Raw genomic sequence first — 26,634 nt, forward strand, 5'->3', positions numbered from 1 at the left:
ATATTAAATAAAAGGTTAAGTACAACATAAATTATACATCATGGATCACTCTGTTCGGAATAATCTAGTCTAAATATGGGGATACTGCACCGACACACTTTATTCGAGCAAATACCCAGTATGTACCTGGCAGATACCTGGAATGCGCCGCTCCTCACCTCTGACAAGCCCCGTTGCGTTTGCCTTCCCAGCCTGGGTTCATGCCTGGCTGACGGGCGGCTGATCTGTTAAATGATAATGATTAGGATTTAATAGGCTGCAATGCTTCGCGTGTCTACCAGATGGCATAAATTCATGAATTGTAATGCAGTATATATATATATATATATATACTGTGCAGTATTGCAGCCAGCGGGAATAAAATGCTTCAATCCCTGCTTGGAAAATACCTCAATGCACTCGGGCAGAAAACAGTCACAAACCTCAATACACCCGGGTATACCCGAATTCGTGGGACTAGCCGAGCTCGAATAAAGTGTGTCGCCAGTGTATACCTGCATGTCTAAACCAAGGAGCCCATGTCTCTGAGAATTGTGAAGTGGAACCAGTTAGGTAGGCAGTGAGTTTTTCCATGTAGACTATATGCCAGATTTTATTATTGATTTGGTTTAAGGATGGGGGAGTAGATTGTTTCCAGTTTTTGGCGATGGTGCATCTAGTAGCATTTAGGATTTGGGAGATAACTTTAATTTCTTTTTTGTTATAATTGGCCATTGGCTTTCCCAATACTATATATATTGGGACCCGTGGGACAGTGATGCCCAAAACCCTGTGTTTTAAAGCAAACACTTCCCTCCATGTTTGCTGAATTTTTGGACACGACCAGAATATGTGCAGTATATTCCCTATTTCGCCACAACCACGCCAACATAAGGGAGAGACACCTGGGAGAAAAGAGTTCAACCTGGTGGGAGTCATGTACCATCTATATATTAGCTAGTAAATATTCCCCTTTAATCACCACACAAGAAGAATTTTTGGAGGCGGCTTCCCAGACATCCTTCCAAACATCAAGGTCTAAATTGGTATTTAACTCCTCCTCCCAGGACACCATATATTTATCGGGGGTTAGGCTATTTTTGACGGGAGTCAAGCTATGGTATAGTCTGGAGGTAATGCCCTTCATAAGAGGCTGACGTACACACCAGTCTTCATATAGCGTTAATACACGTGGTTGGTTTGGCTTGTAAATGGATTGGATATAGTGCCTAACTTGGAGAAATCTGAAAAATTCAGAGGAGGGAATGTCGTGGCTCATTTGTAACGAGGTGAACGGAGGGACTTTACCTTTGATGAGAATATCATTAACTCATAGGAGTCCTTTTTGGACCCAAAGGTTGGATTGTCGGTTATTATTGTAAAAAGGGAGGGAGGGATCTGAAAACAGGGGTTGCATGAGGGATGGGGTCCCAGTAAGTTAGAACCTAGCTTTAAGGGAGTCCCAAAGATTACATGCAAAAGCTAGCACCGGGTTTGTGTAAACCGCAGCTGGTCTGGATTTTCTATTAAGCCAGAGGAGAGTCTTAATTTCGTATGGGGAGCAGATCAATTCTTCTAGTTCGACCCATCTTTTTTCGGCTGGGTTTGAATACCAACTAACTAGTTGCCCTAGCTGTGCCGCTCTATAGTACTTTTGTAGGTTTGGAAGGGCTAAGCCCCCTTCTAACCTAGATTTATAAAGGATACCTTTGCGGACTCTAGGACGCCTATTTTTCCATACAAATTTCAGAATTTTATCTCACTCCCCAACCTTTTCCAAGCTCTATCTGAGTTCGGTTCAGTTTCAGGATACAAAATTAACCACTCCAAATCTATGGCTCTTGGCTTGAACCTTCCCAAGGATATGGTAAAATTACTTCAACTTAATTTTGACTTCAAGTGGAATCAGACCCACATTAAATATTTAGGGGTTCAAATAACAAAAAACCACTCATCCCTGTACAAAACAAACTTTAAACCTTTATTTGACCAAGTTGCAAAGGACTTATCCACCTGGAATCCATACATCATCTCTTGGTTTGGAAGGATCGCCGCTATTAAAATGAACGTCTTACCTAGAATACTATACCTCTTCCAAACTCTCCCAATTAAGATATGTCAGAAGGACCTAAATAATATTCAGCATTAGCACTTTTAACCCACTGTCGCCATGCTGCGACAGCATAAAACACTAAATACAGTATGTAAAGCTATTATAATTATAACACATAGGGATGGGAGTGGGGCAGCCAGCGTTCCACACCTGCCTGGTAACACAAAGCTCAATTTCCCGACAAAAACGAAACTAGCCCCAAACAAAACCCAAAGGTGAGCGATGGGCTTCCAGTCCCATGCCCTCCCCCGCCCCCCCCACAGTCCCGTGCCCCCCCTCACAGTCCCCTCACCTTTATTATGAAAGCCATCACACCCCTCTTACACTAAAACACCCTACCCCAGGCCTTACCCTAAACCCTCTACCCTAAGCTCCTTCAATTAACCCCATACACAAAACAATAATAAAAATTACATTAGAAGCGGCTGGTGGTGGAGGGTTTGTCTGCAGCCTAATGCCCACGGCAAATTGGTCACGGTGAAACTATTCCAATTCACAGCTAAGTGAGGCTACAGACAGCTTCAGCATAATGTGAAACGCACATTTTATTAGAACAAACAGCATCAAAATATAAAACATTATTAAGAAAAACATTTTTCTTTAAATAAAACTACAATAAAAGAATGATACAAATAACCTGCATTTAAACGTTACAACTTTTAAAATTTTTAAAATGCTTGTTTTATGCCACATAAACTAAAGTCACTTTTCATTGTGATTTAGCGTAACACAGATACACATGTGCACTTATATGTGAGCGTCTTAGTTGCTGGTTATCCCTAAACATACCTGGCTTTAGAGATAGGTCTCTCCCCTGTGTGTCTCCTCAGGTTGGATGACACACTAAATCCCTTCTCACATTCCCCACATACATGCGGTCTCTCCCCTGTGTGTGTCCTCCTGTGTGTGTTCAGGCTTGATGGCACACAAAATCCCTTCCTGCATTCCCCACATACATGGAGTCTCTCCCCTGTATGTGTCCAGGCTGGATGACACATTAAATCCCTTCCCATATTCCCCGCATACATGCGGTCTCTCCCCTGTGTATGTCCTCTTGTGTGTGTCCAGGCTGGATGACACACTAAATCCCTTCCCGCAATCCCCACATACATGCGGTCTCTCCCCTGTGTGTGTCCTCGTGTGTGTGTCCAGGCTGGATGACACACTAAATCCCTTCCCGCATTCCCCACATACATGCGGTCTCTCCCCTGTGTGTGTCCTCATGTGTGTTTTCAGGCTGGATAATTCACTAAATCCCTTTCCACATTCCCCACATACATGCGGTCTCTCCCTTATGTGTGTCCTCGTGTGTGTGTTCAGGCTAGATGACACACTAAATCCCTTCCCACATTCCCCACATACATGTGGTCTCTCCCCTGTGTGTGTCCTCTTGTGTGTGTTCAGGTGGGATAACTGACTAAATTCCTTCCCACATTCCCCACATACATGCAGTCTCTCCCCTGTATCTGTCCAGGCTGGATGACACATTAAATCCCTTCCCACATTCCCCACATACATGCGGTCTCTCCCCTGTGTGTGTCCTCTTGTGTGTGTTCAAGTTGAATAAATTACTAAATCCCTTCCCACATTCCCCGCATACATGCGGTCTCTCCCCTGTGTGTCCTCTTGTGTGTGTTCAGACTCGATAACTGACTAAATCCCTTCCCACATTCCCCACATACATGGGGTCTCTCCCCTGTGTGTGCCAACTTGTGTTTCCTGAGGTTGGCTGACACACTAAATCCCTTCCCACATTCCCCACATACATGCGGTCTCTCCCCTGTGTGTGTTCTCTTGTGTTCGTTCAGACTCGATAACTGACTAAATCCCTTCCCACATTCCCCACATACATGGGGTCTCTCCCCTGTGTGTGCCCTCTTGTGTATCCTGAGGTTGGCTGACACACTAAATCCCTTCCCACATTCCCCACATACATGCGGTTTCTCCCCTGTGTGTGTCCTCTTGTGTATGTCCAGGCTGGATGACACACTAAATCCCTTCCCGCATTCCCCACATACATGCGGTCTCTCCCCTGTGTGTGTCCTGATGTGTGCTTCCAGGCTGGATGACACATTAAATCCCTTCCCACATTCTCCACATACATACGGTCTCTCTCCTGTGTGTGTCCTCTTGTGTGTTTTCAGGCTGGATGACACACTAAATCCCTTCCCACATTCCCCACATACATGCGGTCTCTCCCCTGTGTGTATTCTCTTGTGTATGTTCAGACCCGATAACTGACTAAATCCCTTCCCACATTCCCCACATACATGCGGTCTCTCCCCTGTGTGTGTTCTCTTGTGTATGTTCAGACCCGATAACTGACTAAATCCCTTCCCACATTCCCCACATACATGCGGTCTCTCCCCTGTGTGTGTCCTCTTGTGTTTGTCCAGGCTGGATGGCACACTAAATCCCTTCCCACATTCCCCACATACATGCGGTCTCTCCCCTGTGTGTGTCCTCATGTGTGTTTCCAGGCTGGATGACACATTAAATCCCTTCCCACATTCTTCACATACATACGGTCTCTCCCCTGTGTGTGTCCTCTTGTGTTTTTTCAGGCTGGATAATTCACTAAATCCCTTTCCACATTCCCCACATACATGCGGTCTCTCCCCTGTGTGTGTCCTCTTGTGTCTGTTCAGGATGGATAACTGACTAAATCCCTTCCCACATTCCCCACATACATGCGGTCTCTCCCCTGTGTGTGTCCTCTTGTGTGTTTTCAGGATGGATAACTGACTAAATCCCTTCCCACATTCACCACATACATGCGGTCTCTCCCCTGTGTGTGTCCTCTTGTGTGTTTTCAGGCTGGATAATTCACGAAATCCCTTTCCACATTCCCCACATACATGCGGTCTCTCCCCTGTGTGTGTCCTCTTGTGTGTGTTCAGGATGGATAACTGACTAAATCCCTTTCCACATTCCCCACATACATGCGGTCTCTCCCCTGTGTGTGTCGTCTTGTGTGTTTTCAGGCTGGATAATTCACTAAATGCCTTTCCACATTCCCCACATACATGCGGACTCACCCTTATGTGTGTCCTCTTGTGTGTGTTCAGGATGGATAACTGACTAAATCCCTTCCCACATTCCCCACATACATGTGGTCTCTCCCCTGTGTGTGTCCTCTTGTGTGTGTTCAGACTGGATATGTCCCTAAATCCTTTCCCACATTCCCCACATACATGCGGTCTCTCCCCTGTGTGTGTCCTCATGTGTGTGTTCAGGTGGGATAACTGACTAAATCCCTTCCCACATTCCCCACATACATGCGGTCTCTCCCCTGTGTGTGTTCTCCTGTGTGTGTTCAGACTCGATAACTGACTAAATCCCTTCCCACATTCCCCACATACATGTGGTCTCTCCCCTGTGTGTGTCCTCTTGTGTGTGTTCACACTGAATATGTCCCTAAATCCTTTCCCACATTCCCCACATACATGCGGTCTCTCCCCTGTGTGTGTCCACATGTGTGTGTTCAGGTGGGATAACTGACTAAATTCCTTCCCACATTCCCCACATACATGCGGTCTCTCCCCTGTGTGTGTCCTTATGTGTCTGATCAGGAGGGATAAGTTACTAAATCCCTTCCCACATTCCCCACATACATGAGGTCTCTCCACTTTGTGTGTCCTCATGTGTATGTTCAGCCTGGATAAGTTACTAAATCCCTTCCCACATTCCACACAAACTTGCGGTCTCTCCACTGTGTGTGTCGTCTTCTGTAGGTTCTGGTCTGATAACCAAGTCAGACTCTTCCCACTTTCTCCAATATCTTTTCCTGTGGCAGCAGCTAATATATATATTTTGGAATGAGAAGCAGTTACATTGTTTATTAATTGCCTTGACTGGTTGAAAGATGCATTTGCTGTCATATTTATTGAAATGTTGCAAGATTGTTCTGTCCTCATCTTTTCCATATTCTCATTTGGGTGTTGGAACTTCAGATGTTGAGGAGGTAATCCTGTCTGCTAAAGGCAACCTTGCAATGTTGGGATGGGTGGATTATTGGAGCTTGTCTTTGTACTAGACAAGACAAAAAAGTCACTGTTACACAAACTGTCTTACAAAAGGCCATGCAGGAGAGGTAAGTTGGGATATCACAGAAAGTTAAGGATGAAAGGAAACTGTAGATGTACATTGTAAGAATGAAGGTTTAGCATAACATGTGCAGCATTAGGGCCGGGAGAGTAGCTGTAGTGGGTCATACATTTAAAGTGGATCATAATATTTAACGATTTAAAAGGAAATCTCACTAGCTGCAAAAAAACAAAGTGGCAGAAATATTTTCAAATCCTTTGATAGATAGTAAGTCGATAATTTCAGTTGTGAAGTATAATTAAAAAAATGTTTATACAATGAATAGATTATGTGTCTCATTAAAAGCTCACATATCAGTCACCGGGTGTTCCCGTTACCGCACCATGTAGCAGGTCTCTAATATTTCCATGATGACCCAACTTTCTGCTATATCTCCATTGTTAAATCAGGAACCAAATGCACAATTATTGTATTTTAACATAAATACATATACAATGGTTGTGGGGACAATGCAAACACAAAAACGATGCAAAATCATGGAATGTGATTCCAAAAAAAGGAAGGTGATTCCCTCCCTTTAAGGTGGCAACTCAGCACCCAAAAAAGGCCATTCATAACATGGTACATCTACCAACTCCCTTCTTTATCTTAGCAGTTAGCCACTGAGGTGGGTTATTAATATATTTTTATATTGTTGATGTATTTAGGGGATGTGGGTGATGACGTAGTTGCCCTAGGGAGGGTGGTTAGGCTTCCTGTTGGTGGAAGGAGTGGTGGAGAGAGGGGTTAACCCTTTAGTTACCTTAGCGACTAGAATGGCAATGCTTTACTGGCCACTAACAGAGTCAAACACAAACATATCAGGAGACAAAGAGTTCTCCTACAAGATCCCCATTGACTGCACAACAAGGCTGAAGGTGGTATTATGGGTTCAAATACCCACTACATAAATTAGTAGGTGAGCTGTAAGGGGTACAAATAAGTAACCGCTCCCAGCACTGTGAGAGGACAGTTACCAATAAAAGCCAATTGGCCAAAATAACAAATACTTTAATGATAAACCAAAAAACGGCGCATGATTAGTGACGCATACTCTATTCAAACGTAAAAACAATTAAAACACGCAGTAAGGGTGACACCAGATAAAGGGAATGCTAAGGGTAAATCCACAATAACTACGTATAAATTCCCTTAACTGGGTAACTCAATCGCAAGTGATGAGACAGAGCATATATCTGTGTCAGGACATACTAATCATAGCCTCCTATCTCAGGGTGGGGTGCAAGTGCGTAATAAGCTCAATTAGCAAGTGCTGTAAACTAGGGAAACATATTAGGAATCAACCCTTGTTAAATAAGTCCCGCAATCGATAGCGCAAAGGTTTGCAGACAGCATCAAGCACAGTGCAAGCACAATTCAGAGCCAAACAGCTCCCCACCGCATCAGAGCGATCTCACCCGTTACTCCTCCTCCACGACATCAACGCGATGACGTCATGCCGCTGTACGTTTCGCGCACTAGTAGCTGGCGCTTTCTCAAGGTGGGAGGTGACAAATGGAGTAGCGCTGCCCTCTTATATACCAGCACATTATGCGATCCTTAAAGGTACCCCTATCACACATGGATATGGTGATAAACAGCTAGGTATGAAGCAAATAAAAAATAAATAAATAAATAGAAATGGGGATTTCAAAAACTGTGTCCTGAGTCACTGGGTAGCCCTACATTTTTAACTTACAGCAGCGGCAGCTCTTATTCGAGCAAAAGCCGCTGGCTGTATGTGGCTGGGAAGCGGGTAGCCGCGGCGCGTGGCGGCGCACTGTGACGTCACAGTCACATGCGCGCCCGGCTTCCCCGTCTTCCCCGGCTTCCCCAGGCTTCCCCGACACCCCTGGAGATGAAATTAAGGTAAGCGGGGGTTCGGGGAAGCAGAGTGGCAGAGCAGAAGGGGTACAGGGGTCCGGAAGGGTGTGTAAATTGCGCGCGATGGAGGAGGGGAGGTTAGTGGGGGAACGCGGCGGCGCGCGTGCATTACTGGCGGCAGCTGGGGCAGATCCCGGCATGCCGCCGGTATTTAGTGCAATAAGATATGTCGCTACTGTACTCGTTCAAGGTTTAGTGTTAATACTTTAAGCCTGAAATCAATCCATAGCTAATGGGGTGAATGCAATCAAAGATCCAATCAATAGTAAAATCTGGGTAAGTCAGATAGAACACATCAATTGCACCCATAATAATGCCAGGAAACAAGGGAATGACATCCAATGAGGGCTCATACATACACCTATATAATTAATTGTGATTTTCTCAACATCTCCATCAAGGGTATACGTGGATATAGTCATGAGGTGTACAACAGTCAGTGTCAGTAGTGTAGGAATGATCTAACCTGAGCTGTCCGCCCATTAGGTCAAAACGGACATCTAGTTTTAAACTATATACCTGGAGCGCCCTAGGATGAAATATGGGACTTACATATAACCAAGATATAGAGATGTAGATCTAAATCATATAAAAGAGGTGTATATATAGCCCTCATTCAGACCCATGGGACTAAGTGTTTGTAGTGTGTAAATCCATATACACTCAGTCTGCAATAGGATCTTGTTCCAGTCTCCTTTTCACTGACCCCAGGGTATGTGTTCAATGCCAATAAAAACCAGTTGGTCACTGTTCCCTTGATGTTCACTGATCACATGTCGTGCCAGTGGTGTGTCTTTGGCATTCCTTATGGATCCAAGATGCTCGAGAATTCTTACTTTTAAAGGTCTGAAAGTCTTACCCACATATAATTTACCACAGGAACAAATGATCAAGTAAACAACTCCCTCAGTGGTACAATTTATAAAATCTTTGATTTTGAATGTCAATGTCTGTGTGGAGTCCCTAAATTCTGTATTTTTAGGCACATATCTACAGGCCCTACACCGACCACACGCATAAGAGCCTTTAGGTTTCTGGTCCAACCAAGTACCACGTGGTTTGGCCTGAAAATGGCTTCTTACTAGAATATCCTTCACGTTGCGGCTTCTCCTGCTGTTAAGTTTAGGTGTGGTTGACAGAGCCCCTTTAAGGTCAACATCCTCAAGTAGGATGTGCCAATGCTTGTTAAAAATTCAGAAGATCGAACCCCACTGATCACTAAATGTTTAAATAAATCGTATGGGTTTATAGTCGTTACTCGGATCACTAGAAACTACATTAGCTAAAAGTTGTGTCCTTACTGTACCTACCGCCCTATTATTGGTTCGTCTTAGGTTCCCTTTGGAATGACCTCGTTCAAGGAATCTCTCTGTCATTTTCTTAGCCTGTTCCTTAAATTCAGATGAGTTTGAGCAGTTATGCCGTAGGCGAAGATATTGGCCTGTAGGGATCGCCTTTATCACGTGTTTCGGATGCTGGCTGTCCGCTCTGAGTAGACTATTTGTCGTTGTACTCTTTCTGAAAATAGTAGTTTCAAGTTTACCTACACTGTCTTTGAAAACAGTTATGTCTAAAAAATCTATACTTGATAAACTTGAGATAGAGGCAAGTTTCAGATTGTGTTGATTTGTAATTAGCACATCAATGAATTCATTCAGGAGCTCCAAGGTTCCTGTCCATAACATCAAGATATTATCTAAACACACAAAATATAAAGTTCCTAACGCTAATAAGTCCAAGATACCGTGATCTTAAAGGCAGTCTCTGATCTTTTAGACGGATGATGGGCTTGATAAGGATGTTTCAGATGGGAAGGTGTCTTATTTTTGTGGATTTTCACAGCATCTGGAATAACAGATAATAGACACACCTGATTGCGTAGCATGTTTCTACATTCAATCCCTATCTCTAGCTATGAAGAATCCTACTCACATAATGGACGTCTGCATATTCAGGGGAGAGAATCTGTGCTTTATCCACTTCTCATCAGCTCCTCTCACGGACCCCACGTGGGATGGTTTGCTGGGATACACCTCAATCGGCAGCGGCGTCGGTGGTGGTGACGATGCAGGCACCCCCACGAATATGGAATTAGGAGTAGACACAAATATAGTGTAATCCGAACACAAACTTTAATAAACGTTAAAAACAATAAAAACCACACTCACATGCTCAATGAGTATGTAGAGACATACACGAATGCCGTCCGCAACTTGAAATCTCCTCGTGGTGCGACAGAGAGGATCACTGCACACAGACCCGCTGTCGACTGCGCGTGTGACGTCAGTGATGCAGGGAACTCTCTTCGCGTGTGGAGTTACGGGTGCTGGCACGGCTCACAAGGCTAGGCTCCTCCGCCCTACGTGTTTCATGGTCACTTCATCAGGGGTTGTAGGAGCCTAGTCATTGCTTCCTTTAAATAGCAGAACTCAAGTTGAGGGAACCTCCTACTGGGGGCGGGGCATGCGATTGGGTATGACATGGAGGATCAGCATTGATATTACACACGTGAACGGGGTTAACCCCATGACATAATGCACATATTACAATATTGCCAATACTGCTGCATAGAGGATAATGTTGAAAAGAAGAGTAATGTTATTAAAACAATTAAAAATACATAGTGATTACAATATCTTCATTGTGATTCATATATAAGGTGATAAAAAACTGACAGTAAAAAACTGACAATAAAAAACTGACAATAAAAAAGACAACAGACTTGGAGGAATCAATATGATGAAGAACAATAAAATAAAATAAAATAAAACTGGCTCATAGTGATAACATAGTATGGAAGACATAACAACATGTTAGTTGTCCTTCAAAAAAGCTGCAAGGTCAAACTCAATATTGAGTCCCAGAGGGGACAGGGTTTTAAGTGTATAGATCCAATAACTTTCCCGTTTGGAAACCATATTGAGCCTATCCCCCCCCCCCCCCCCCGCCAGCTCTTTTTCGGATTGTCAATTCCTACACATGTTAAGCCTTCTGGGTTTTGGCCGTGGTGCAGTCTGAAATGGTTTGAGACACTGTGCGTCTCGAGGCCCCTCTTTATATTGTAAACGTGTTCTGCGAACCGTCTTTTGAGGGGTCTCTGTGCGGCCCACATATTGCAGGCCGCACTGGCATTCCAGCAAATAGACGCAGAAATCTGTCTTGCAATTGATAAAGGTTTTTATATCAAAACTTTTCCCTGTCACATTGGATTTAAATTTTTTGGTTTTTCTGCTATGTTTGCATCCTATACAGTTGGTGCATGTGTAATAGCCTTTGAGATCATTCAGCCATGTGACATGGCGATCTCTCAGACCATCTATCGGACAACTAGGAGATAAGGAGGTTTTTAAATTTCTTGCCCTTCTGTAAACAATTTTCGTTTTTTTGGGAAGAATGCTCTTTAATATCGGGTCTCTTTGGAGAATGCTCCAGTGTTTATTCAGCGTCTTGGATATAATTGGAGCTATACCACTATACTGGGTGATAAAGAATGGGAACTGGGCCTGCTTAATTTCGGCTGTCTGTTTTTTTCCCCAAAGTAAAGATGCTCTTTCAATCTTATTGACCTCTGAAATAGCCATATCTACTTCCTTCTTTTTATATTCTCGCTCTAAAAACCTAGTTTTCAAATCTCTAACTTGCTATTGATACACAGAATTTTCTGAGCAATTCCTCTTTATTCTAAGTGCCTGACCTTTGGGAATGTTACGCAACCAATTGGGGTGATGGTGACTTGATGCTAGTAGATACGTGTTAGCATCTACTTCCTTGTGGAAAGTTTTGGTATGGATGGTGCCATTCGCAACATATAAGGAAAGGTCAAGGAAGTTGATGGAAGTCCAATTATATCCAAGACGCTGAATAAACACTGGAGCATTCTCCAAAGAGACCCGATATTAAAGAGCATTCTTCCCAAAAAAACGAAAATTGTTTACAGAAGGGCAAGAAATTTAAAAACCTCCTTATCTCCTAAGATGGTCTGAGAGATCGCCATGTCACATGGCTGAATGATCTCAAAGGCTATTACACATGCACCAACTGTATAGGATGCAAACATAGCAGAAAAACCAAAAAATTTAAATCCAATGTGACAGGGAAAAGTTTTGATATAAAAACCTTTATCAATTGCAAGACAGATTTCTGCGTCTATTTGCTGGAATGCCCGTGCGGCCTGCAATATGTGGGCCGCACAGGGAGACCCCTCAAAAGACGGTTTGCAGAACACGTTTACAATATAAAGAGGGGCCTCGAGACGCACAGTGTCTCAAACCATTTCAGACTGCACCACGGCCAAAACCCAGAAGGCCTAACATGTGTAGGAATTGACAATCCGAAAAAGAGCTCGCGGGGGGGGGGGGGGGGAGGGGGGTGACAGGCTCAATATGGTTTCCAAACGGGAAAGTTATTGGATCTATACACTTAAAACCCTGTCCCCTCTGGGACTCAATATTGAGTTTGACCTTGCAGCTTTTTTGAAGGACAACTAACATGTTGTTATGTCTTCCATTCTATGTTATCACTATGAGCCAGTTTTATTTTATTTTATTTTATTGTTCTTCATCATATTGATTCCTCCAAGTCTGTTGTCTTTTTTATTGTCAGTTTTTTATTGTCAGTTTTTTACTGTCAGTTTTTTATCACCTTATATATGAATCACAATGAAGATATTGTAATCACTATGTATTTTTAATTGTTTTAATAACATTACTCTTCTTTTCAACATTATCCTCTATGCAGCAGTATGGGCAATATTGTAATATGTGCATTATGTCATGGGGTTAACCCCGTTCACGTGTGTAATATCAATGCTGATCCTCCATGTCATACCCAATCGCATGCCCCGCCCCCAGTAGGAGGTTCCCTCAACTTGAGTTCTGCTATTTAAAGGAAGCAATGACTAGGCTCCTACAACCCCTGATGAAGTGACCATGAAACACGTAGGGAGGAGGAGCCTAGCCTTGTGAGCCGTGCCAGCACCCGTAACTCCACACGCGAAGAGAGTTCCCTGCATCACTGACGTCACACGCGCAGTCGACAGCGGGTCTGTGTGCAGTGATCCTCTCTGTCGCACCACGAGGAGATTTCAAGTTGCGGACGGCATTCGTGTATGTCTCTACATACTCATTGAGCATGTGAGTGTGGTTTTTATTGTTTTTAACGTTTATTAAAGTTTGTGTTCGGATTACACTATATTTGTGTCTACTCCTAATTCCATATTCGTGGGGGTGCCTGCATCGTCACCACCACCGACGCCGCTGCCGATTGAGGTGTATCCCAGCAAACCATCCCACGTGGGGTCCGTGAGAGGAGCTGATGAGAAGTGGATAAAGCACAGATTCTCTCCCCTGAATATGCAGACGTCCATTATGTGAGTAGGATTCTTCATAGCTAGAGATAGGGATTGAATGTAGAAACACGCTACGCAATCAGGTGTGTCTATTATCTGTTATTCCAGATGCTGTGAAAATCCACAAAAATAAGACACCTTCCCATCTGAAACATCCTTATCAAGCCCATCATCCGTCTAAAAGATCAGAGACTGCCTTTAAGATCACGGTATCTTGGACTTATTAGCGCTAGGAACTTTATATTTTGTGTGTTTAAATGTTTGTTACCAGATTTGGAATAATCTGTAGTTTATTGTTCCTGTAGCTGCTTATTCACTTATCATCACATTGATATCATTATTGCACTTAATTATTTAGATTTATTATTGCACTTAATTATTGCACTAGTATTTAGACATCACTGTAGGTCAGCGCTTTTAAGAGGGTTATTTCTGTTTGTTTGCCCATCAAGATATTATCAATGAACCTTACCCACAGGTCAATGAAAACAGTATAAGGTTCCAGGGCATCGTTGAAGACCACAGTTTCCTCCCACCTGCCTATATATTAATTGGCGTAGGTGGGAGCACAAGTGGTTTTTCTCGCTATGCACCATCCCGACTCTTGCGTTCTTCTCAAGGATGTCTTCTTTCTACCCCCTTTGTATCTAAAGCCCTCTCCCGCCTTAAACCTTTTTCACTGACTGCCCCACACCTCTGGAATGCCCTTCCCCTCAGTACCCGACTAGCACCCTCTCTATCCACCTTTAAGACCCACCTTAAGACACACTTGCTTAAAGAAGCATATGAATAGCACTGTGGATATTCTGAACACGATACATAAAGCTTGGCCCCCTTCAGACGCACTTACCAGAACTCCCTCTTACTGTCTCTGTACGTTCTACCTACCTACCAATTAGACTGTTAGCTCCTCGGGGCAGGGACTCATCTTCCTTAATGTTACTTTTATGTCTAAAGCACTTATTCCCATGATCTGTTATTTATATTATCTGTTATTTATTTGATTACCACATGTATTACTACTGTGAAGCGCTATGTACATTAATGGCGCTATATAAATAAAGACATACAATACAATACTTACCCAGATATTACTATTGATTGGATCTTTGATTGCATTCACCCCATTAGCTATGGATTGATTTCAGGCTTAAAGTATTAACACTAAACCTTGAACGAGTAAGTTAAAAATTTAGGGCTACCCAGTGACTCAAGACACAGTTTTTTAAATCCCCATGTCTATTTATTTATTTATTTTATATTTGTGTCATACCTAGCTGTTTATCACCATATCCATGTATGATATGGGTACCTTTAAGGATCGCATAATGTGCTGGTATATAAGAGGGCAGCGCTACTCCATTTGTCACCTCCCACCTTGAGAAAGCGCCAGCCACTTGTGCGCGAAACGTACGGCGCATTGACGTCATCGCGTTGATGTCATGGAGGAGGAGTAATGGGTGAGATCGCTCTGATGCGGTGGGGAGCTGTTTGGCTCTGAATTGTGCTTGCACTGTGCTTGATGCTGTCTGCAAACCTTAGCGCTATCGATTGTGGGACTTATTTAACAAGGGTTGATTCCTAATATGGGGATGAAGAGTGTATCTAGAGAGGTACACAGAAAGAGTCCCTTTTTAGGCGCACCGCAGACCATTATAGAATAAATGTGGTCAGGGGAAAAAAATGTGTTTTAACAAAATAATAAATATTTTTAATCAAATTGGTGATTGTGTAATAAAAATAGCAAATATTAAAAAGATGGTATTTACTATGTTAAAAGACACTAATTGTGTCACAAACGTAGGTCCAGAGGAACTACTCTGGGCCCATCAGCAGATGTAGCCTGTGTTAATTTACTGTAATATCTTAGATGTTAAGCATATATCAAATGTATATCAGTGTATATCCTAAAGTGGATGTTAATCACTCAACTGTGACACCTAGTGGTGCTGGGATGTTTCACACCCTATGCCTACAGCGTCATTTATATATGCCTCTATATTCTAATGTTACCACTAGCAGTATGTGGTCCCACGAGTATGTGCACGGTTAGGCTCCGCCGTGCATGTATCAACAGTGTGTGGAGGGTCCTTAGCTGCTGAGTCTGCCTGGCTTGGTAAGTATCGCTCTAGTACAGATACAAAAATGCACCAACAGTATGTAGCTACCTTATTTTGGTCATGTGTATAGTGTCTCAGCAATGATGGGGTTAATACCCACTATACCTATGGAGGTATTGCTCCGTGTATTCCTGCTCGGCACATAAACACACTGTAGTTTAGAACTAGAATCAAGCTTGTTACTTAGTTCTAAGGTGTCTATATTCACTTCGGTGTGTATAGCTACACTTAGTATCAAACTTTGATGGTCTATTGCAAGAGCAATTGTTGTTATACCAGTTTGGCTGCCGTATTTGCCGTGTCGCCCCTCGCGCCCCTGAATTCTTGTCCCGTAGACCCCGTGTACATATACTTAAATCTCAGGGAATATGCAGTTTGCGTTATTGAAACCGGCACAATTCTAGATGAGCCAGCAGTGTCTGTAACTAATTCAAAAAGGTATTGCTATGTTTAGTTAGCAGACCTGGTGGTTTGTTATCCATGCAGTCATAGTTATATTATTATGACAATCAGTGAGGCTCCGCATTTATATGCACCCGAGTTGTTTCTTTGAGATCAATGGTTTATGCAGAGACCCATAGTAGCGGGAGGCAGTCCCACAGTGTGCTGGCTTTCCAGGTGATATTGTTACTTTTTTGGGGATCGGAGGTACATAAAGGCTAGAAAAGGGCAGACTTTCCGTTTGTGGTTTGGGAAAGTGTATATATGTTTGTGGCACAGCCCTGCTAAACACAGAGCTAACACCTCTTTAAATGGGTGTATCAAGTCAGAGGTCCATATAAGAGACTAGAGGCTGGTATTACAACGTTTGTAATAAAACAGTGAAAACATAGAGCTATGTTCTAATCTGCTGTAGAAATATTTTAATCAATAATATCGGCAGAGACCCGACATGCTGCATGTTTCGTCGCTTACTTGCGACTTCTTCCGGGGTGGGAGTAACTGCGTCTCCAGTTCCTGTTTTATATCCGGTGGTTGGCATGGTGACCATAGGACGCGTGTGTTGCCGAGTTAGAGCTGGTGGTGCATAGGTACTACACCCAAATGCTATACTTAGAAAACTCTGACCAAAATTATGATGTGCATAGTGCTTGTAGTCTACAGAAATATTGATTAAGGAAAGAACCTATCTGTGATAACAGTACCTAATTATTCAAAGGAAAGAAGTGAAAGCAAAGCCTTCATTAATACCAGATGGACATTGTGTGTTAAGTAAGTATATCCATCTGGATTCACGTTGCAGAAGTTTCTTGTCCCAGTCACCTCTGCGGATACTTGGGAGTATATGATCTATCCCTTGGAATGTCAAAGTGTTGGTATTCCCTGCATGATGTTCTCTAACATGGCGGGAGATAGGGGTGTCTAGAGAGTTTCTAATGGAGCCAATATGCTCCAACACTCATTTCCTTAATTCCCTTTTTGTTTTTCCAACATATTTTTTACCACATATGCATGTGGCGAGATAGATTATTCCTGAACTTTTGCAATTTATGAATTGTTTTATTTTGTAGGATTTAGTGTCTCCCATGTTCGTGAAATTTTTGCTCTCCTTCATGTAACTGCACGCCTTACAATGATGGCATTTGTATGAGCCTTTAACAGTAAGCCATGTTTTGCTTTTCTTGTTTGCGAAAGGTGGCGATACAGCGTATTTCATTGGTTTTTACTTTTTCATCTTGTATTTTTGGTTTTAAAAGGTCAAACCCTCATCAGGGGTATCCCCACAGGCCAGTATCTGCGCATAAGGAGAAATTGTTCGGATACTGAGACCTTCAAGGAACAAAGCATTGAAATGAAAAACAACTTCATTGCAAGGGGGTACTCCAAACGCCAAATAAAAACGGCGTATCACAGAGCACTGAATACTCCACGAATTGACCTTTTAAAACCAAAAATACAAGATGAAAAAGTAAAAACCAATGAAATACGCTGTATCGCCACCTTTCACAATCAGTGGAGAGACTTGAATAAAATACTAAGCAAACATTGGCACATCTTGACTAATGATGACGATCTCAAATTGGTTTTAAAAGATCATCCATCAGTGGTGTGGAGACGGGCAGCTAATATTAAGGATCATCTTGTACACAGCCATTTCAATGTCGCAAACAAGAAAAGCAAAACATGGCTTATTGATAAAGGCTCATACAAATGCCATCATTGTAAGGCGTGCAGTTACATGAAGGAGAGCAAAAATTTCACGAACATGGGAGACACTAAATCCTACAAAATAAAACAATTCATAAATTGCAAAAGTTCAGGAATAATCTATCTCGCCACATGCATATGTGGTAAAAAATATGTTGGAAAAACAAAAGGGGAATTAAGGAAACGAGTGTTGGAGCATATTGGCTCCATTAGAAACTCTCTAGACACCCCTATCTCCCGCCATGTTAGAGAACATCATGCAGGGAATACCAACACTTTGACATTCCAAGGGATAGATCATATACTCCCAAGTATCCGCAGAGGTGACTGGGACAAGAAACTTCTGCAACGTGAATCCAGATGGATATACTTACTTAACACACAATGTCCATCTGGTATTAATGAAGGCTTTGCTTTCACTTCTTTCCTTTGAATAATTAGGTACTGTTATCACAGATAGGTTCTTTCCTTAATCAATATTTCTGTAGACTACAAGCACTATCCACATCATAACTTTGGTCAGAGTTTTCTAAGTATAGCATTTGGGTGTAGTACCTATGCACCACCAGCTCTAACTCGGCAACACACGCGTCCTATGGTCACCATGCCAACCACCGGATATAAAACAGGAACTGGAGACGCAGTTACTCCCACCCCGGAAGAAGTCGCAAGTAAGCGACGAAACATGCAGCATGTCGGGTCTCTGCCGATATTATTGATTAAAATATTTCTACAGCAGATTAGAACATAGCTCTATGTTTTCACTGTTTTATTACAAACGTTGTAATACCAGCCTCTAGTCTCTTATATGGACCTCTGACTTGATACACCCATTTAAAGAGGTGTTAGCTCTGTGTTTAGCAGGGCTGTGCCACAAACATATATACACTTTCCCAAACCACAAACGGAAAGTCTGCCCTTTTCTAGCCTTTATGTACCTCCGATCCCCAAAAAAGTAACAATATCACCTGGAAAGCCAGCACACTGTGGGACTGCCTCCCGCTACTATGGGTCTCTGCATAAACCATTGATCTCAAAGAAACAACTCGGGTGCATATAAATGCGGAGCCTCACTGATTGTCATAATAATATAACTATGACTGCATGGATAACAAACCACCAGGTCTGCTAACTAAACATAGCAATACCTTTTTGAATTAGTTACAGACACTGCTGGCTCATCTAGAATTGTGCCGGTTTCAATAACGCAAACTACATATTCCCTGAGATTTAAGTATATGTACACGGGGTCTACGGGACAAGAATTCAGGGGCGCGAGGGGCGACACGGCAAATACGGCACCCAAACTGGTATAACAACAATTGCTCTTGCAATAGACCATCAAAGTTTGATACTAAGTGTACTGTAGCTATACACACCGAAGTGAATTTAGACACCTTAGAACTAAGTAACAAGCTTGATTCTAGCTCTAAACTACAGTGTGTCTATGTGCCCAGCAGGAATACACGGAGCAATACCTCCATAGGTATAGTGGGTATTAACCCCATCATTGCTGAGACACTATACACATGACCAAAATAAGGTAGCTACATACTGTTGGTGCATTTTTGTATCTGTACTAGAGCGATACTTACCAAGCCAGGCAGACTCAGCAGCTAAGGACCCTCCACACACTGTTGCACATACATGCACGGCGGATCCTAACCGTGCACATACTCGTGGGACCACATACTGCTAGTGGTAACATTAGAATATAGAGGCATATATAAATGACGCTGTAGGCATAGGATGTGAAACATCCCAGCACCACTAGGTGTCACAGTTGAGTGATTAACATCCACTTTAGGATATACACTGATATACATTTGATATATGCTTAACATCTAAGATATTACAGTAAATTAACACAGGCTACATCTGCTGATGGGCCCAGAGTAGTTCCTCTGGACCTACGTTTGTGACACAATTAGTGTCTTTTAACATAGTAAATACCATCTTTTTAATATTTGCTATTTTTATTACACAATCACCAATTTGATTAAAAATATTTATTATTTTGTTAAAACACATTTTTTTCCCTTGACCACATTTATTCTATAATGGTCTGCGGTGCGCCTACAAAGGGACTCTTTCTGTGTACCTCTCTAGATACACTCGTCATCTGTTTATGATTCACTCCCTAGGCAGCACGCACCAACCAACAAGGGGTTTCTGAGCGAGGTTTCTATCTATAGCTATCTTGATTCCTAATATGTTTCCCTAGTTTACAGCACTTGCTAATTGAGCTTATTACGCACTTGCATCCCATCCTGAGATAGGAGGCTATGATTAGTATGTCCTGACACAGATATATGCTCTGTCTCATCACTTTGCGATCGAGTTACCCAGTTAAGGGAATTTATACTTAGTTATTGTGGATTTACCCTTAGCATTCACTTTATCTGGTGCCACCCTTACTGCGTGTTTTAATTGTTTTTACATTTGAATAGAGTTTGCGTCACTAATCATCTGCCGTTTTTTGGTTTATCATTAAAGTATTTGTTATTTTGGCCAATTGGCTTTTATTGGTAACTGTCCTCTCACAGTGCTGGGAGCGGTTACTTATTTGTACCCCTTACAGCTCACCTATTAATTTATGTAGTGGGTATTTGAACCCATAATACCACCTTCAGCCTTGTTGAGCAGTCAATGGGGATCTTTGTCTCCTGATATATTTGTGTTTGTCATTACCATCCCCTTTGCACCGGCTGTATTTACATTATGTATATTTTGGTTTAATTATCATTTTGGCGAGCAGTACCTCATAAGTTATATTCACTAACAGAGTCAACAGGGTTAGGTAATGTTTTTTTAAATAAAGTATTAACCCCTTTGGTGCCTGTGATATACCTGGGTAACCACGGGCATGAAACGGGTTATGTTATTTTGATCATAGGTTTCTGTAATAATAGACTTTACAGAAGCCTATGATAGAAATATTAAGCCAATGTGGTATGTAACATATTATTAATGGTCCCCTTAATTCCCATATCGTGAGATTGGCCCAAATATCATACCCAGTAAATTATTACCACAATCTTGATATATATATATAGCTGAACCCCATTATAACGCGGTCCTCAGGGCCACACGATCAGACCGCGTTATAACCGGGGTCGCGCTAATTTTTTTTTAAATGGTTGCCGAGCACTCGAATGGAACAAGGGAGGAGGCAGGAGTGAGGTGCCGGCAGCCCCAGCCAGGGTTGCCACCTCTCCGGGTTTCACCCTGAGACTTTGGGTTTGGCATCCCCTTCTCCGGGCTACAGGTTTGTCCCTGAAATCTCCGGGTGGGCGGGTGGTCTGGACGGCAGTGAGCAGTGGCTAGCTCATGTGAATGAGTGCTTTATATAGATCAGAAAACAGAATATAACTTGCTGCAGCTTTCTGTCTGAGGGGGAGTGTTGTGGTTACCACAGCTATGCATTGATTAGTTGAATCATTATGATGTCACAATTTTGCACAGGACTCTGGGACTTGCAGGTCACATGTCTGTAAATAAAATACAGGGGGGGGGTGTATGCGTGTGTGTAAAGTTTGTAATAAAACCGCATTATATGCGGATCCACGTTATAGAGGATCGAGCTATACGGGGTTGAGCTGTACCACCTTAAAATTGCGGTAATGCCACCCGTTATTTTATTATTTCCCTGTGTGCAATATTAACTCCACTTTAACAGAATTTGATGAATCTGAGCCGTAGTATTTTGTTTATGCCTTCGGGACAAACTAAGAACAAACCATGCTTTACTAGCCACTAAGGTGGCAAAGGGGGGTAGGCGGTGTAATGTAGTGTTTATATTATCCCCTTTGTGGTCAGCTAGTCATGGAAACCGATGACTAGTTGACCCGTGGAATACTAAGGGGTTAATATGTACTGTAATTTATTTTAATAACTATTTTATAATCTATTCCATGTTGGTTTAGCTCATCTTGCCTAATATATATATATATATATATATATATATATATATATATATATATATTAGGCAAGATGAGCTAAACCAACATGGAATAGATTATAAAATAGTATATATATATACTATTATAGTAGTATATATATATAGTATATACTAGTATACTAGTATATATATATATATATATATATATATACAGTGGTTGACAAATCACCCAAAAATCTACTCGCCACACAAAAAAATCTACTCGCCACCTAATACCAAACGTGTGCTGCTTGGGCCAATATTTACTCGCCCGGGCGTTAAATCCACTCGCCCGGGGCGAGCAAATGTATAGGTTTGTCGAACACTGTATATATATATATATATATATATATATCTTACTATATATTTCTGAAAGCATTGTATGTATGTTTCCCTGGTGTGTTCCCTGTCCCTAGCGGCAATCTCATTGGTCCCTTGGCCCGCCCGCCCCTGCACACCTCTCATTGGCCTGAGGCGGAGTGACGGGCCAAAGGTCCAACCACACACACACACACACACACACACACACACACACACACACACACACACACACACACACACACACACACACACACACACACACACACACACACACACACAAATCCCACCTCAACTGATGGCCCCAGTAACTCACCTATTTCAGCCTCGCACCATAGGCCAGGCCCCAGGCCCACACAGGCCCACACATGCACGTGCTTCCTGCCGCCGCCTGCACGCGCCTCAGTCCGACACATCGGGGGACCAAGCGATCGCACGGGGGGGAGGGGAGCACGTCACGGGGAACGGGGGAGCAAGTCACGGGGAATGGGGGAGCGAGCCCGAGTCATGGGGAACGGGGGAGCGAAGAGCGAACCCCGAGCCATCGGAGAACCAAGAAGGGGGAGCGGCCAGCCGCCGAGACAGCAGGGGAACGGACGCCCGGACAGGGGGGGGAGAGGGCATGCAGATACATAAATTATGACAATACATATGCCCCCTGCTCTCCACCCACCCTTTCCCTTTTCCCCTTCCCCCCCCCACTCCCCTCCTTTCCCCCCCCCCCACTTCCCTCCTTTCCCCCCCCACTCCCCTTTCCTCCCCCCAACTCCCCTTCCCCCCCCACTCCCCTTTCCTCCCCACTCCCCTTTCCTCCCCACTCCCCTTTCCCCCCCACTCCCCTTTCCCCCCCACCCCACCCCACTCCCCTTTGCCCCCCACCCCACCCCACTCCCCTTTCCCCCCACACTCCCCTTTCCCCACCCACTCCCCTTTCCCCCCCTCCCCTTTCCCCCCCTCCCCTTTCCCCCCCTCCCCTTTCCCCCCCTTTCCCCTCCCTCCCCTTTCCCCCCTTTCTCCCCCCCTCCCCTTTTCCCACCCCACTCCCCCTTCCCACCCACTCCACTTTCCCCCCCCCCTCCGCTCCCCCTACCCCCCCTCCGCTCCCCTTCCCCCCCCTCCGCTCCCCTTTCCCCCCCTCCCTCCCTCTTCCCCCTCCTCCGCTCCCCTTTCCCCCCCCCTCCGCTCCCCTTTCCCCCCCCCCTCCGCTCCCCTTTCCCCCCCCCCCTCCGCTCCCCTTTCCCCCCCCTCTCCGCTCCCCTTTCCCCCCACCCCTCCGCTATTACGCATTTACATCCCGGGCAATGCCGGGTCTCTCAGCTAGTATATATATATATAGGAAAGACAGAGCTAACGCCAGCCTGAAGTAGGTGATACAATATTTGCGGTATTTCTGCCGTTCATCCCGTTCCGATAAATATCGGGTCCAATAAAAAGTGCTTTATTTTTGGCGCTGCAATGCTGATTCATTGAACAATAATAAGGCACTTTTTATGGCGGTAATATGGCATTTTTGGTTATTGCAGCTTGATGTATCCGGCCCTTTGACTCAAGTCAGGTTTAGTGATATTAAGTTCTAGTTCACCCGTAATGGTGTATGAAGATCTATCACTACTGTATTGCAATTTAACATCAGAAATAAGACAATAGAGATGTACTGTAAAAACCACAAAACACACATATTCCTGATTACCTTGTGTTGGCGCGTTACTTTGCCACAGCGCACCCCCTTGATACCAAGCTCTTTCCCATATTCATCTCCATACAAGACCAGAAGCTCTGTGTGCTGGTTCTGTAGTAGATTTCCCTGTGGTACTGGAACGCCACAAGCTTCTGTTCTTCCTCGTTTCTCGCACAATTTACAAACCTAAAATTGGGACAGTTAGTGAGGTCTCAAAGTAATGTCTATTTTATAAAGGAAGAGCTGAAAAAAGATACAAGTTGTTAATAATGTGACTTGTCTTTTCTTTCTTCTCTTCAGTTTTTGAGGAGAACAGAAGTTAATGGAGAGCAATATACAGTATACACGATGGCTCACTTGTATGCATCCACATTTTGATTGGAATAGGAGCCACAGGCCACACCAGTAACAACTTAAAATAAAAAAAATAAAATAAAAATAAAAACACTGTTGTAATTAAAAAGTCCCTGAAAAGATGACACAAGTGACACAAAGGTGAGTTTTCTTCCGATGGAACTAAACAGAAAGTGGGGTTGATGTAACAAGGAGTTGTGGCAGGAATGTGTGTTCCATTAGCAGCTTGAGCGTATAACATGTTCTCGACTGATTTGGAAATAGGAATATAGAAAAAGCCTTGTGCCACAGTCTAATGAGGTAACAATGTCAGTTTGGGCTTGAAACTCCCCCCTATCATGGTCACACCCCCCGCACATCCCATTTCTCCATATGGACCAAAGATAGCGAATTTTACCCTTGCATGTGCCGCCAGGCAATCAGACATGCATGCAGCAGTGACCACTGGGGCTGTAGCCTATGTCTAGGTCCCCACTGCAGCCAGCGGCGCGTGCGGACGCGCCTCTCACCAGCTCCTTACCGCCTCCCTAGCTGTCCCTGGTGACTCCTCGCTTCCTGGCTCACTGCATACTGTGATATAACAAAGAGTAAATGCTGCACACCACAATATGAAAAAGAGTGATACAATTTCCGGTGCTCCCATCAATGTACGATCAGCTGCACCCAATCCAAGGCATACAAAAAGGAATGAGGATGGGACACACGGATTTCCAAAATAAAGAGATTTATTAAAGCATACACAACGTTTCGACCCTAAGGTCTTTGTCAAGTGCAAAAAGTGGCTTAATGAACTGAACATCAATGAATCTTTAAATAGCACCCATAATTACCCACAGTGCTTCCTGTTCTAATTGTTCAACTTAAACACATGTGGAACTGCCTACTCATCATCCATTGACATAATTAAGGCTCCACCTCCCTTCCCTTCATAATTTTACATGCAGCAATAAAAGTCATATCGTCAACGAGTCACCTAACCCTAATACTCCGTCATTTTAGCTTCTGGCAAGCATTGCATATTATTAACAGTGTTCCCGTATATTCTTATTGACCGCAAAAACTTCATCCGGCTAGCATCTATGCTATCGTCGTGACACATCAGCCTGCAGGGGATACAACAGACTTGTGTTCCCGTGCGGCGACGTGTCACATGGTGCACCAAGGAGCCAATGAAGAGGGGAGATCTTACTTCCACAAGTTAGTCTAAGCAGGGATCTTAAAAAATGCATATACAGTACTTGTTAAAAAATTCTGTGCAGAGTTCTGGTTTAATTGTTGCAAGCTATACACTTTCTATTGTATTAAACTAAAATACATAGAACTGTCCGATTATTTTTACAAAAAGAACTGTATTCCGATTATATTTACAGAACTGCCTTACACATGTTGACAAGTACCAAACCACCTTTACCAGGCTTCCCACTCCAATGTTTTTCCGTGATTTATTAAGCTTGTAATGTTAGAAACATGTTGCAAACCGGCTGTTTCAGATGCATATCCTTCTGATCAACCCCCTCCCATCATAGACATGACCACGCCCACCGACCCGGAAAAAGGTACCTACAGACCGCAGATTGCAGAGAAGCGCTGTGCACACGCCGCCAGGATGCAAGGCGGGCATGCAGGCGCGTGCACTGGGGCCTTAGCCTAAGGCTACATACGGGCAGCAATGGTGCTGAACAAGGCTGTGAGGGGAAGACAGTAGAGAGGGGAGAGGTGCAAAGAGCTTCTGTCATCACATGCTCATTGCCATTTACTTGAGTGACTGCTAAAGTGCAATTGAGGCTATTGCACTTTAGTGAATCTAGTGTTTGGTAAACAGAGGAGGCAAAGTGGATAAGGCAAAATAACCCCCTGCAGATCAGTCCCTGGGAGGCAAATAAAGGGTGCCGAACTCCTGGTGCCTTCGCACACGGACAGCGATAGCTCTACTCTATGCCTTTCGTGACATACTGCGTCACTTCATCAGGGTTTATGGAGCTCTATAGTTGTACACAAGCTTTTATAGAGCCTGGTTAAACAACCTATTTAACCGTTTCAGAGTTTTTCTTGAAAAGGCCATACTGGGTAGCCCTGGTGCTTACAATATAAAATATGTGTATAGATGTGGGATCTCTGTATTTGGGGTCAGTCACATCCTTCTCCGTTTAGGTATAGCTTTATGAGTACACTAGGTACGTTTGCCCAACAGGTATTTTTTAGGCTAAGCGCTTTGTGTATGTAAATAGTTCATTTATTGCAGTAAGGTGGGAGGAGGGGCTCAGTGAGTAAAGACACTGACTCTGGCGCTGAGTTTGAAGCAGGGGAACCTGGTTCAATTCCCGGTGTCTGCTCCTTGGGACCTTGGGCAAGTCACTTTATTTCCTTGTGCCGCAACACCAAAAAACCTACAAAATGTCTCTGTAAAGCGCTACGTAAATCTAGCAGCGCTATACAAGAACATACTATAATAATAATGGTCTGAGGAGAGTATGTGTGTGTCCAGAAAGGCCTCGTTTTTGCATATACCTGCTCTGATACTTTGAATACAAAGTAAGTTACTTACAGAAAAGGCTCCTGTGTGCTTCCTGCACCACTTTATTTCTTCCTCTTTTCTTTCCCGGAAGTGGAGACACTGACTACATCCAGGTCACAGCTCTGTGTCCTACTGCGCATGCTCACACTAAG

The 26,634-nt window shown here is 43.5% G+C and overlaps 1 protein-coding gene across 1 annotated transcript; it reads right to left on the bottom strand.

Moving 5' to 3' along the window:
• Positions 1-2,381: 2,381 nt before the first annotated feature.
• Positions 2,382-26,599, bottom strand: LOC142466723 (uncharacterized). Its single transcript, XM_075572052.1, has 3 exons — positions 26,513-26,599; positions 23,626-23,799; positions 2,382-6,124 (listed from the first exon to the last, which is right to left on the bottom strand). Exon 3 carries the CDS (start codon positions 6,016-6,018, stop codon positions 3,664-3,666), a length of 2,355 nt encoding a protein of 784 aa, XP_075428167.1. The 5' UTR covers positions 6,019-6,124; positions 23,626-23,799; positions 26,513-26,599; the 3' UTR covers positions 2,382-3,663.
• Between the last annotated feature and the right edge of the window lie 35 nt (positions 26,600-26,634).

This window comes from Ascaphus truei, chromosome 15 (genome assembly GCF_040206685.1).
Source record: "Ascaphus truei isolate aAscTru1 chromosome 15, aAscTru1.hap1, whole genome shotgun sequence".
Taxonomy (NCBI): Eukaryota; Metazoa; Chordata; class Amphibia; order Anura; family Ascaphidae; genus Ascaphus; species Ascaphus truei.

What these genes read in the sequence shown, in the direction of transcription:
- LOC142466723 (XM_075572052.1), bottom strand. Translation starts at nt 6,018, where the DNA reads ATGGAAAAGATGAGGACAGAACAATCTTGCAACATTTCAATAAATATG.